Below are 13346 nucleotides of genomic sequence, written 5' to 3'. Positions count from 1 at the left end.
TTCCTCTCTGATATTTATAAAATTTTTCATTTAAGACAATTTTTTCTCCTTTCTTCCTCAAAGCTCAAACTTTTATCAGAACTTCTGAAAACAAAATTTAGCAACAAATTCACAATCCCTCCATATATATGGTTGAAAATGCTTTCTCTGATTTATATATTTTATGAAAATCTTTTGATCTTAACAGTTTTTGTAAGGTTCTCAGTCATTTAAGAAAATATTGCTGGAGTTTAAAAATTTGTGTGTTTGATACAGCAGGGAATCCATATTCATCCATGGAATTAATAGCAATTTTTATAAAGCACTCATAATTATGTTGGACAACCACTAATTGTTGTGCAATGAAGCCATCTTCCAAAGTGTCTTGACACAAATTTTGTCAACACCATTTCAGTGTTCACTGAACATTTCTAGCTCAAACACAGAATGACTGAACCACTCATTAGTCATAGCTTGCAACAGTTCGATCATATTGCAGTCACTAACTGGCAAAGCTGGAAAGAAAATTGGCAGCATTCAGTAAATCCCATATGCACTTACTCTTTTCTCTGGCAGTTTCTGTTTTCAAGGGAGTGCTGGGTCTTCATGATGCTACTTTGGCTTTATCACACCATGTGCTGGTTTAGGATCCAAGCTTGCAGAAAGCAGCAAAGACTGGAGCCCCTCTGGCTCCAGTTTTCCACTGCTTTTGTATTCATTTCAGCATCCAGCTGGCCTCAATTTTCATCTCCCACAATAAATACCACATAGATTACTCCAGGTCCATAGCTCTGATTTCTTTTTCCTAATAATTCTGAGGAGGACTTTCATAGTGAAAATTAATGGACTCTGGCCCATTTAGGACAGTCTTCTGGGTCTAAATTTTTTTTTTTTTAATTTGAGGCAAGCCTATCAGATAGAATAGGATAGTTGTCTAAAATAACTAACTCCAGGTAACAAATTAGGTCTTGGAGTTAGACAGAGGGGAAATTCTCCTCCATATTCTTTGGTATTGCAAAAATGAAAATGTATGTAAACAGGACATCAAAAAAAAAAATGCAATTGGTCCTATGTACTCTATTGATCTTGCTAGTCATATAGTTAATATGACAGCTTTTCATTTTCTGTCTTTAGACACATGCCCATGCTCAGGTCTGTTTTGGTTTGAGAAGTACTTCTTGAAATCAGAGATTTTCCTTTTTATTTTGAGAGTTTATTTAATGTAATAGTAGAAGGACAATAATTCAGGAGCAAATGCCATCACAGTGATAACAATAACAGGTTTGCTTGTGTTAATGCAGAGGTACAGTCTGCCTCTGTCTCAAACAGCTGAAGTTTGTCACTTAAGTCACTGAGACAGGGTCCTTCTGAGACAGAGTGCAAACAGCTGCAGAGGAGGATGGACCATTGAGTTTGTGGTCAGTGTAATCTGCCTGACCATGAGACCCTGAAAGGTCAGAGAGAAAGAAGGCACATAAATTTCAAAAATCTTTCACCTCTACTCTCTTGGAAAGGGAGGACAAGAGCATTGTTAAAGAGACTCATGATCTCCAGGACCATGAGGAAAGATGAGAAATCATAATGTTACAGTAAGATATTCCTGTGTTCTGCTCCAAGATTATTTTCCCAAAAGCATTTTACAGAACTTCAAAGCAAAACAAAATGAGAAACAGAAGTGGAAATTGAAAGGGAGGAGAAATAGGGAAATGGAGAAATAAAAATTGAGAAAGAGAAAAAGGGAAGGGAAAAGAGAAAAGGGAAAAAGAGAAAAAGGAAAAAGCGAAAAATGGAAAATGAAAAGGGTATGTCCTTTGACCTATCTTTAGACAAGCATATAAAGTGGAAAAGAGTAATTTGATTCCATACAGTTATTGGGTATAAGTTTTAACAGCCTATCTGTTCTCTTATTACTCTAAAAAGGCTCACAAACAGCAAGGGATTAAGACAGCCAAGCACAATCCAAGTCTTTTAGTATTAACTATATTCACTTTCTATATTCACTTTCCTCATCTTTGACTGTCTTTTCTGTGATCACATCACTGAGAATGAAGCTCAGAAACAAATTAATTATGCAAAACCAAATTTTAAGTTCCCTTTTTAACAAACACAGGAAGAAATCGTTCACAAGAGCCCTGCAAAAGTCATCTAATCCAATCTGCTGCTTAATGCATGGCTATCCTGAATAATAATGTTGCCAAGAGCCCTATCTAGTCATGTTTAGAATACTTGTAAGAATGGCGATATACCAGTAAAGAGAGAGAGAGAGAGAGAGAACGTCAAAAATAAATGCTGTACACTGCAGGCTATTCTAGCGGCTTAACAAAAAGTTTGGTCTTCAGATGAAGAATGCCTTATGTTTCTAAACTGCAGCAAGACAGGGTCAGTTTGGGAAACCCACAGATAATGCAAATTTGACCCGCAATTTTTAGGCATTCCCTACTACTTATGAGATGTATTTTAAGTAAACTGGAGGTTAAGAACTCTTTGTTTCATGTCCATTACAGAGGTAGAGAACCATCTGAAGCCTGTCAAACTGACCCACTTGTACTTCAGGACAGATAAAGGCATTATGACCAAGTTCCTCTCTGATCCTTGTGCAGATGCAAGAGGATGTGGAGACAAGTGCTGAGTGTCTCCCTGCCTCTTCTAGTTCCAAAATGCAAAGTTTGCTCCTTCTACATACTGTGAATCAAAACGGGAAAGGCCAAAAGAAGTTGGAGACACACAGTTGTCACAGCCTCCTCAGTAAGGAAATAAACACCACCTGTCAACCACTTTGATGATGGTGTCATTCTAACAGATTGTTCCACATGAATTTCCCTTCGTGATTTCAGTCTGCGTTGTTTGTGTTACACTGATCTAGGTTTAGAGATTCATCCATGAAGAAAACACAGCAGTGCTAAGTATTCAGACACAGGAAAACCTTTTGTTCATATCAGATAAACATATCACACACACAGGGATAGTTGATATTTCCAAAATACTTCACTGTATGGCTATGGTATTGTAATTATACACAGAACAGAGGAAAAGACAAGGTATTCATGTAGATAGTCTTGCTTTCCCCATAGTTGTTTCAGGCATTTGTACCAAATAATGTATTTACTATTGTTTTGCTGACTGTATAGGAGCTAAATGAGACAGTAGCTTCTTTTGAATGCTCTTTATGGAAATTCTGCAATGTGTCTGGAAACAATTTGTCTTGGCATAGGACACTTAAGATATGAGTAGCTTCAGTGTATCAGAGGGCTTGTAAGCAAGTATTCATTTAACACTCATACTGTAAATACTTGGGAGTGTCTGCGTTAACTCCTAGCTGGAGCAGCACTTTTATCCCCACTTCCTTTTTTTAATGAAAACTTCTTTGTTGAACAAGTCAAAGCTCATGTGGGCAAAGCAGTAACAGAGTTGCCACAATTCCATCTTGTCTTTTGAAATTCTGTAAGAGAAGTGTAAAAAAGAAGCTACAATACTTCAGGTCATTAGTGTTTTTTTTTATTTTTCCACTGAGAAAGCATCCTTGAAATTTTATGAATGCTTACACTTGCACTGAACACCACCCCCACTCCCCAGCTCATCATATCTCTGGACCAGGATGTTGCAATATGGTATTATTTGTCAGATTTGCATCTTGTGATAGATTTAAGTTTCACTTTAAGTGTATCAGAAAAAAAGCATACACCCCCAAAACCCCCTGAAAACCCAAAATACAAAAAACCCAACAAAAATACATGTAGAATCAAAACTTTGATTATAATATAAGGGCATCTTAAGCAGTACTTTGAGTTCATTCAAGTATTATTTGGTAAAAACAAATGGAGCTATACACTAATATTACATACGTTATAGAACATTGAAAACTAAAACTCAGGTAAATGTTTTTACATTAATACCATTTCAGTACAATAACTAATAAGTTATTTTGATCAAGAGCCAGATTTTTTCAGCTGAGAAAACTTTCATAACTAGTATGTGTTTTATACCTTTCCTGTAATCGCATGTGAAAGAAACTAAAGACAGAAACTAAAAAAAATTAAACCATGAGGGTTAAACCACATTCATGGCTAGCCTGAACAGGATGAAATGTTTGCTTGTTTTTAACTGTGAAAAGCATGAATGGGTTTGAGTCATGTATACCCACACCCACAAGCACCACAAAGTGGCAGCACTACTGTGGAGCATTCATTACGGATGAGTGTTTCTGCCTTACCAAGTCAAGAGCTGTGCTAGTTTGGCAGAGTGTTGAAACAAATGGAACTGGAACAGCCTTTGGAAAGTTGAAAACTAAGAAAAGCTAAGATTTTGGCTCTCTGAGAATAAAAAAGCATCATATTCACAGAAGTGACGCAGTGTATTAAGTTGGTCCTTAGCTAACCAAAGTAGGATGGCAGAAGCAAAAATCCTTATTGTGGGGAGACACTGCTCCCTCACACCTCCCTCTGTGAGGCAGCCAAAGGACTGGGAAGAAGGATTCCTCATCAATGGATTCTTTTTGTGTTAGGAATTCCAAAAATGAGAGGATTCCTGGAAAAGCTTTCAGTTTTGCATAATTTTCCCCTCAGTTTGCTTTGTAGACCACTATGTACACATTAATGCCTAATAATTACTCAAGCTACCATCACATTTGTTTTTGTTTCAATTATCCACAACAACTCTTTTACATCTGAAGATTTACCTTCTCATGCAACATGACAGTGTTGAGATAGACATCTTCTGTCAGTGGGACAGAAACAAACACAGGGACAAGCAGCAACAACTCTAAATTAATATATTTCAAGAAATGTTGTACCTGCAGTGTGTGCTTGACAGCTGTTAGTTATCAAATTAAGACATGCTGTGGTTTAACATGGAAGTGCATTTTTTTTTCAGGAAGTTGGGTCAAACCAATCAGTGGTCATGTTTGGATATTGGCACCTGGAGTGACCACTGAAAGTATGGACACACCTCTGAGAACACAGGGGGTTAAAAGCAAGAACTCCTAGGGGAAGTCTCTCTTTGGTTCCGGTCGTCAGAGAGTGCAGACTCTCCCCTGCCCAGCCACAGGCTGGGTGGGAGAGGGGAAGCCATGCGGCCTGGTCGAGGTAGGCGAGGGGGCTGAAGGTCTGGAAGCGAGCCAGCTCCTGTGGACGGAAGGGTGGAAAGAAGCGGAGATGCCTTTGTCCCCCCCTCCAGAGGGAAAGAGACAGAGAGCCCGACAGCATCTGGAAATTTGCCGGCAGAGGAGAAGGAGAAAGCGGGGGGGATGATGCCCAGTGTGGGAGTCAAGAGTGCTGGGAAGAGATTTCAGCCATCCAGGGAGTCTGAACTTTTAACCCTTTCCTGGGAAATTAGGGCTTTGTAAAATATTACTCCTCCTCGATTTGTAGTGGAAGAGAGACAGTCTGGGACCTGAGATGCTAGAAGAAGAAATTTTTAGGTGGGAGGAGATGATGGAGTAGCTTTTGGCTGGACTTTTCTTGTTAGCCATAGACTGAACCAAATTCTCCTGCAATAGAGACTGCAATTTTAGGGGGATGCAGTGGTGACCCAAGGAGACCTGCTTTGGCAACCACCAGCATAGGAATGGCAAGAACAGAGGAAAGCTGAGGAGGGAATGGTGATGCCCTCTGTCTTCAGGAAGAAGATGATCTCTGTTCCTGGACCCTTGGTCCCAGGGGAAAATGGGGAGGGACTGTAGTCCCAAGATGAGAAGCTGAACTGTTGTCTCTTTTGGTCCATGGCAAAGCATCCTTAAAGGAGCCCTATGGGCAGTCTGTCCGTGCATGGTGGTGAGAGCACCGTGACATGGAAAGGTCACACACTGGCAGATTTTCTCTGGGTGGTTGCCATGTGTGACGTGGAAACACAGGAGGTGGCAACTGTGTTTCCTGGCGGGGGGGGGGGGGGGAAGGGGTGGTCTATGGCACAAGAGAGACTCCTCTCTCCCTTGATAGACTGAGTATTGATTGTCTGAAGGGTGGTAATTTGATCAGGAATCCCGGGTGATGTTTCATGGTGGTTGTTTTGGAAATTGGGAGGAGGAGGGGTGTTTTAGAGGGTCCTCATTCTGGATTTAGTGTGTGTGTCTTCTATAGTAGTAGTGTAATAAAGTTTTTTTCCTTTGCTATTAAGCTTGGGCCTGCTCTGCTCTGTTCCTGATAACATCTCACAGCATTTATTTGGGAAGGTGTATTTTCATGGGGGCGCTGGCATTGCGCCAGTGTCAAACCATGACAAGACATCAAACATACCATGGTGCAGCATATATGCATAATGGTGGGGGGGAAAAGGGCTTGATACATACTGTCACCTGGTTCTGTTTCTTTGGTACTGTCAAAGAGGAGAAAATGATAAATTTAGAAAAGTTACACAGTTCTTTTCCAACCCCAAACAGATCTCCTCTTTCTAGTTGCCTGTTTTTCCCATGGGCATGGCTCACAGCTCAAGTGTTGTAGTTTGAATTTATTTTATTGATTCCTTGATAAGTGGTTTGTTATGTTGTACCCCCATGTTCTCCCCAAGTTGGTTTACCCCTGGGTTTTACCCTCCCTCAAAGCTGTCCCTCATGCCATTCCCTGCCCCTTGTTCCAGCTCTTTCCCTGCCTGTCAAGGCAACCCAGCCCTTGATTCCTGAACCTTCCCTGCCACTTAAACCTCAGGCCAATCCCTGACTGCGACACCCTTTTGGAATTCCCCTACTCCTCAAACCCCATTGGCCCATGTGACCCATCCCTTCCACTCTCCTATCCCAGTTGCCCCCAGACGCCTGATGTAATCCCCTCACTTCTCCCCTGAGGATTCCCTATTGGTTATCTGTTTGTATCCACCCCATGACTTGTATCTGTACAAAAGCCCTTAAACAAGACTGCCCCGGGCTCTTTGTTTCTGATCCCTTTACTTGGAATAAGCTCTTCCTTGTGGAACCTCAAGATGGAGAGCCTTCTCCTTTCTCCTCTGTCTGGTCCCTGTCCTGCTTTGTGTCTGGCACCTTAGAGCAAGAGGCTCTAAAGATTCTGTCTCTGGTAAATCCCCATACCACAGCAGTTCCCCACTCCTGGCATGGCGATGGAGTTCTAAGAGCTAGCCCGGGCTCCAGTAGCCATGGCACTCAAGTTGTAAAATTTTTGAAGGGATTACTCTTGATTATGGGACCGGATTCTACCTGAGGTGTTCAGGGTTCAGTCTATCACATAATCCATATTGTGAATGAAGATATTAAGGAGTGTTGGGCTCAGTATGCAGCACAGGGTAGTACACTAATGGAGTGGTAACTGGCACCCAGTAACTGCACTTCATACCACTGATACACCCCTTCAAGCACGTGTAGGTCAGACTGTTGTAATACACATCACTGCCCAGTCATCTCGTCCTTACTTCAAGAATTTATCTACGTGGATATTAAAGGAGACAGTGCTGAAAGTCTTGCACAAGACCACAAATATCAACTCTCTTCGTCACACACTGAACTGGTTATTTCATTGCTGAAGGCTATGAGACTCCCAGGCAAGATTTTCCCCTTCCTACTTTTGTGCTGACTACTCCTAATCACCTCGTTCTTACTAGAATGGCTTCCACAATTATGTGCTCCCACACCTTCCCAGGAACTGAGGTCAGCTGCTCAGCCTGCAGATCCCCAGGTCCTGCTCCTTGCTCTTCCTGAAAATAGGAGTGATGCTGGATTTCTTTCCATTCATAGGATCTTCTGATCAGCACAATCTTTCAAAGATTGTATTCCAAAGTTCTCTCTCAATGATTTCAGCCAGTTTGATAAGCCCTCATGGATGTGTCTCAAGAGGTCCTGTGAACTTGCAGATATCCAACTGATTTCAATATCCCTTCTCTCAGTCTGCCTCAACAGAGGACTTGAATTCATGCCTTCAGATTTTCCCAGTGGGCTCAGGGGCTCAGTTTCCTGGAGGGAAACCTTACCAGTAAAAAGTGATGCAAAGAAGGCATTGAGTACCTGGCTTGTTTCCACCATGCCCAATCACCAGATTTGTTGCCCCACTTAATTTTGCAGCAGATCCATATTTTCTCTTAATTTTTTTTTTTTTTTTTTTTTTTTTTTGCTGGTATACCTGTTAAATCTTTTCTTGTCGGTCTTCTCTTTCCTTAATAAATTTAATTCCAAATGGGTTTTGACTTTTCCTGAGCTCATTCCCATGCTCTCAGACAGTGTCTCTATATTTTTGCTATGCTACCTTACCCTGTTTCCAACTCTCATATGTTTCATTTTACTGTTTGAGTGTACTTATATGAAATATCACCAGAGATGAATCAGAGCTTGAATGTCACACAGGTTTATGTCCTGAAACTGTTTTTCAGCAAACTCCAGTTACAAGCTATTCAAAATATCCCCAGCTTATAGGAAATTTTGAAGCATGTTTTGGAGCACTATTCTTTTCTCTCAAGAGTCATCAACTTACTCTTTAGCAGGCAGCACAAAATTAAAATTATTTCTAGGTAGGTTCTTTTCTCCTTGAGTTAGGTTATGTGTGTCACTTGTAAGAATGGCAGTGATTATAAAATGCAATAAGTAATGACAGATACTCTATCACCCTCTGTCACACTCTGTCACAATGACAGACCCTCTTGGTCACCAACCACCAAAAAAGTACTGAGAAAATCAAAAGCTATATTCAGTTTTCCAAAGAAGCAGAGCTAGACATCATGTCTATGTATGGAACTCTGATTTCACAGTTCAGAGAAAGATACGTCACAAATAGGACTGGAAGTTAATGCTACCTGAGCAGTTATAAGTTACTGCAGTAACTCTTCACAGCAAGAGTTACTTGGATTCAGTGGCAGCAGAGGAGGTAGACCCAGAATCATAAGACTCAAGAGGTTCCTAAATATAGAATGAACTAGCTGAAGCCCTTACTTGTTAATATTTTGTCCTCTATACTAAAGATGACGCAAAAGACCATGAATGATGGGGCAGTTCATATTCATTGCTGAATCACTGTTACCAGATTTAGGCTTCTAGCAATTGAATGTTTGGAATAAAACACATTTGAGTGCCTCCAGAAAACCCTAGTTCTTCTCAGAACCCTTCAGGAAAACTTCGTACAGACCCCAGTTCTTCTCAGACTGGGCTGTAAGACAGCCACAAATTATTTAAAATACTGCAATTCTTTTTCAGGACACATTCAACTCTGCCAGTTGCTTTTTCCAAGGTTTTCTGACCAGAAAGTATCCTGAATAATACATCTGTCATTTCACACTGCTCATATGCAAATATATTAAAACTGAGGTTTGCTCATTTTATTCATTCTTTGGGAGAATTCTACTTGTACTTTACTCTCTGCAACATTTATGAATTTTTAAGATTGGGAGCAGGAGCTGCTAGAGATGGGAAGATTTAATGAAGAGAATTAACCACAGTCTAAATTGCTGTTTGATTTTGTTGTTTTATGAACCTGCTGTAATCATGTGGGTTGGCCAAACGGGAAAAGATTGTTTGAGGTCTTAAAATTAATGATGATAAATAGACATCCTCTCTTAAATAGTTACCTTTAACAGCTGAAATAAAGCAATCAGAATTCACTGAACTGTAAAATTTACTGTCTTTCTAGCCAAGACACACTTCCATAAATTGGCAAAGGTACTGCATGAATTTGGTCAAATGTGAGACACCGCTACAAGAAAAAACAAACTGATCCATGGCTAACACAGCAAAGGAAAGGAGAAGAAATCACAGCCAAAGGGACAGACGTCCTCTAAAACAAGCATTTGATCTCATAATTAACATGTTAGAATAAGAAATATGTTCTTTGGAACACTTTGAATATACCAAACGTAAGTAATACAGTCAAATCTTTTCTCCTGATGCTTATTTATTGAAATGATCCTTCAAATCTAAATGCAAGTGGCAAATGCAAGCACAAATGTGTTTTTGAGTTCTACTCAAGATCATGGAAACAACTGCTTACTCCAGACTTCCAGTGTGCCCAAGGACACCTCCAGAGAGGAAATGAAGATAGTCATTATATATTATATTATATTATATTATATTATATTATATTATATTATATTATATTATATTCATATTATATTCATATTATATTATATTATGGATATAGACACTATATCCACCCCAGCTGGTTTCCTCTTCTGAGGTCTCAAAAAAATAAAGCTAAAAAATATTGCCTGGTAGAGTCTCTTAGGAAGCATGTAGTTTATTGTCCAAGATAATTAACACGTAGAGAGTGTTTCACAGAAAAAGAATCCATTTAGAAAAGTGACAGAATGGAACAAATTTTCTAAGTCAGGTTTGTTCTACTGGTGTTATCAGTCTCTTCAGCTACTGAAAGAGATGACCCCAACTGAAACAAACTGATTTTCTATTGTAAATTACTATGTTCTGCATGGAAAGGCCTTTTGTCAACTATGAAATCAGGCTCGGCTCCACATTAAAACATGCACAACAGCTGGTAACAGCTTGAAGACGTGCCTGAAGGATCACAGTGGCTCATTCAATTTAGACTCAATTGCAGTTTGATGATGTCCAAATGCTCAGTCTGGTACAAGAGGATTGCACTGCCATTTGAGTTCTCTTTAAGGAGAACTGTGCTATATTATCACTATAATTGTGTCCTGTCTTTGGAAAGAATGGGCTGAGCCATCCCCATCATATGTGTGATTGCACACATTTGACACTTAGAGCACGTACAGTAATTACTTGGTAGAAACAAGATTTTACATGTATAGACATGTTTGTTTACACTCATTATGTCAGTTCGCTGTGAAGAGAGGTTCCAGTTCTCTGCTTGTAAGAATCACACCAGCTGATCATCAGCCAATGAAAGTCAATAATTCACAATTCCTCCATTAAACTCAGCAGGTCAGGAGTGCAAAGTTTATGTCAACAGCCTAATGACAGCCTTTTTGTGTACAGAGGACCAATGAAAGAGACAAATATTTACTTTATGTAAACTATTGCTAAGCATGTTACTTAGGCCAAGAAAAATCTGTTCAACTTGGCTAATAATAAAACCCAGATGTCAATGAGAATTTTGTAAAGCTTGTTTTAGAGTTCATAAACATAACATAAACTGCAGAACCACACACATTTAAACATTTTTAAAATATTTTTTTAATTCAGGCATTGATTTGACTGTAAAGAACTGAGAAACTCTTACAACTGGACAACTGCCTAGATGTCCTAGAAGAATAAATGTCACTTCTGCAAGAAGCTAGAGCAAGTCATAGGGAGGAGTCTATCATTCCAACTTCAACAGGGTTAGCAATGAAATTTTCTGACTTTAGGCCTGTCCACAGTTTGGGTGCCAGCATGTTCAAGGCTGTGCTCTGAGTACTTTCTGTTCACTAACTTAATTTGTTGTTGAAGAAGCAAAACATGTTAAAAGCAGCCAGGGTAATTACTGTAAATCAAGATACATTATCAGTCATAATTAAGGGCCAAGTACATGCACTGCAAGGCAGTACCAGATAAGACAGACCACGCTTTTATGAACAGAAAGATACATGCTTAATTGTCAATTGAACAAAAGAGAAGTGATGAAGTAATTCATTAAGACACCAACATAGCTTCAGTCCTCCTGCACAAACCCAAGAAGAAGAGGGTACTGTATTTGCAAAATTTTTGTGAACACTAGAGAAAAACTGCAAAAGCTCCCCATGGTTCAAATAACACTACATTTGGGTGAAGAGGAAGAAAGCATTTTATTCCATCCTATTTGCACATGTGCAATGCTAGCTGCAGTGAAATGGACTAAAACCTTTTAACAGAGATAGTAAAATTCATCATTCTAACTCAGAGAAACTGCTGAGATTTCAGAACTCCTGTTAGTTTCACTCTGAAGCAAGGTCACATTATTTCTTAAAAGTTTTGTTGAAGTAATGATCCAAAAAATCCCATGAATTTGCAGACCATGCAGCTGAATTTTAAAGTTCTAAACTAAATATTTCAAAATCTTAAATATTTGTTTTACAACTAGTAGTTCATTACTTCAAATATAAGTTTTTATATACTTTCTTTAAATTAAAAGGCAAATATTGTTACTAGTTGTAAAACAAATCTGAGTAACATTAAAGTCTTCATGTGTGGTATCTACTTCCCATCAATACTTTCTAACGCTCCTGTCACACAGTTATCTAGAGGTCATTTACGTAACAAATTACAGCTATTTTTGCAAGGGAGTTAAAAAAACTTTTTGGTGTAAATATCGCCATTCCTAATGGCAAAGTAATATGTGAAACTTTTTCTCTTTTCTCAAAATTACATGTACACTTTCAAATCAGTGTTCTCTCTCACTAGTTAAATGTAAGCCTTCCAGAAATGCCAAGGAATTTGGCTGTGTTGCAAGAACATATTATCTGAAATTACAAAAAGACTTTTCACTGCAAGTCCATGAAGACTGGACTGGTAAAACAAAACATTTAACTCAAGAGATTAGAAAATCTCAATTTGTTCAGCCTCTTGCCATGAGAAATCTCAATGCACTGGAACAAGCATCACATCTATGTCTTTGCACTCACATCATGCCTGGCACATTCCTGATAAGCCCGCAGTGACACATTTATCTATCCTAATTGTAAAAAGATTCAGTATTCTGAATTTCTTTAAAGTATTTTCTGTTAACTATTACACTCTGAAGATAGATATATTGAGAAAGCAGTCATGATAGGCTGCCTTAGAACTGGAGAACCAATGTATTTATTTACCCTCATCCAGAATGAATGGGAATTTAAGCTCCTAACTCTAAGCAGCTTTCCTATATGAAATGATGAACAGTAAGCACCAGAGAAAATTAAGATCTGAAATGGTAGAGTCTCTTTCCATATTAGGAAAGCAAATCTTAAAATCCACACTTACTCTCAATTTATAAACATGATTTGGAGAACCCTTACCTTCTATGATCTGAGCTGCTGCACCAGTATGGATTGACAAGCCAAAGAGCAGTAGCGACAAGTCCCAGGTCCGCCAGGCATGCCTGGAGCAGGTGTGCCAAAAAAAAGGGGGGGTAGGGGAAAAATGAGACCAAAGAGTGTAACACAGAAACACATGGGGGAAAAAAAGAAAAAGTAAAATTTAGAAGCAAGAGTTCTTACCACGAGAGCATTTTCTGAAAGTCAGTGGAAGAAGCTTAAGTGAGAAAAAAGTGCAGTGCACATGAGTTTTATGCTTTTGAAAATAAGAAGTTAATAAAAACTGGAGCCTGCTGTTTCGCCTCTAACGTTCAGACACAAGTGGAACAAAGGCAGCACTCAGGCTCTCTGTGTGACTCACTGCAATTCACTGCTCCAGCTCTGAAATCTGACTCCGTGTAGACTTTCCTGTCAGACCACTGCTGAAAACTTCCTACTGTATTTATGGATGGACACCCCTTACTGCTGTACACCATCCCAGCGCTGTTATTATCCAG

The 13346-nt window shown here is 39.3% G+C and overlaps 1 protein-coding gene across 4 annotated transcripts in view; it reads right to left on the bottom strand.

Moving 5' to 3' along the window:
* Positions 1-13140, bottom strand: part of COL15A1 (collagen type XV alpha 1 chain) — a 114636-nt gene extending 101496 nt beyond the window's left edge. For all 4 annotated transcript variants that reach the window (XM_053989223.1, XM_053989231.1, XM_053989241.1 and 1 more), the window contains exons 1-2: positions 13033-13140; positions 12832-12914 (exon numbers count right to left, since the gene is read on the bottom strand). In XM_053989223.1, the coding sequence (XP_053845198.1) occupies positions 12832-12914; positions 13033-13043 (94 nt within the window). In that variant the 5' untranslated portion in view covers positions 13044-13140. The remainder of the gene's footprint in view (positions 1-12831; positions 12915-13032) is intronic.
* Positions 13141-13346: the final 206 nt, after the last annotated feature.

This window comes from Vidua macroura, chromosome 1 (genome assembly GCF_024509145.1).
Source record: "Vidua macroura isolate BioBank_ID:100142 chromosome 1, ASM2450914v1, whole genome shotgun sequence".
Classification (NCBI taxonomy): Eukaryota; Metazoa; Chordata; class Aves; order Passeriformes; family Viduidae; genus Vidua; species Vidua macroura.
This window is presented reverse-complemented; position numbering and strand designations above follow the sequence as displayed.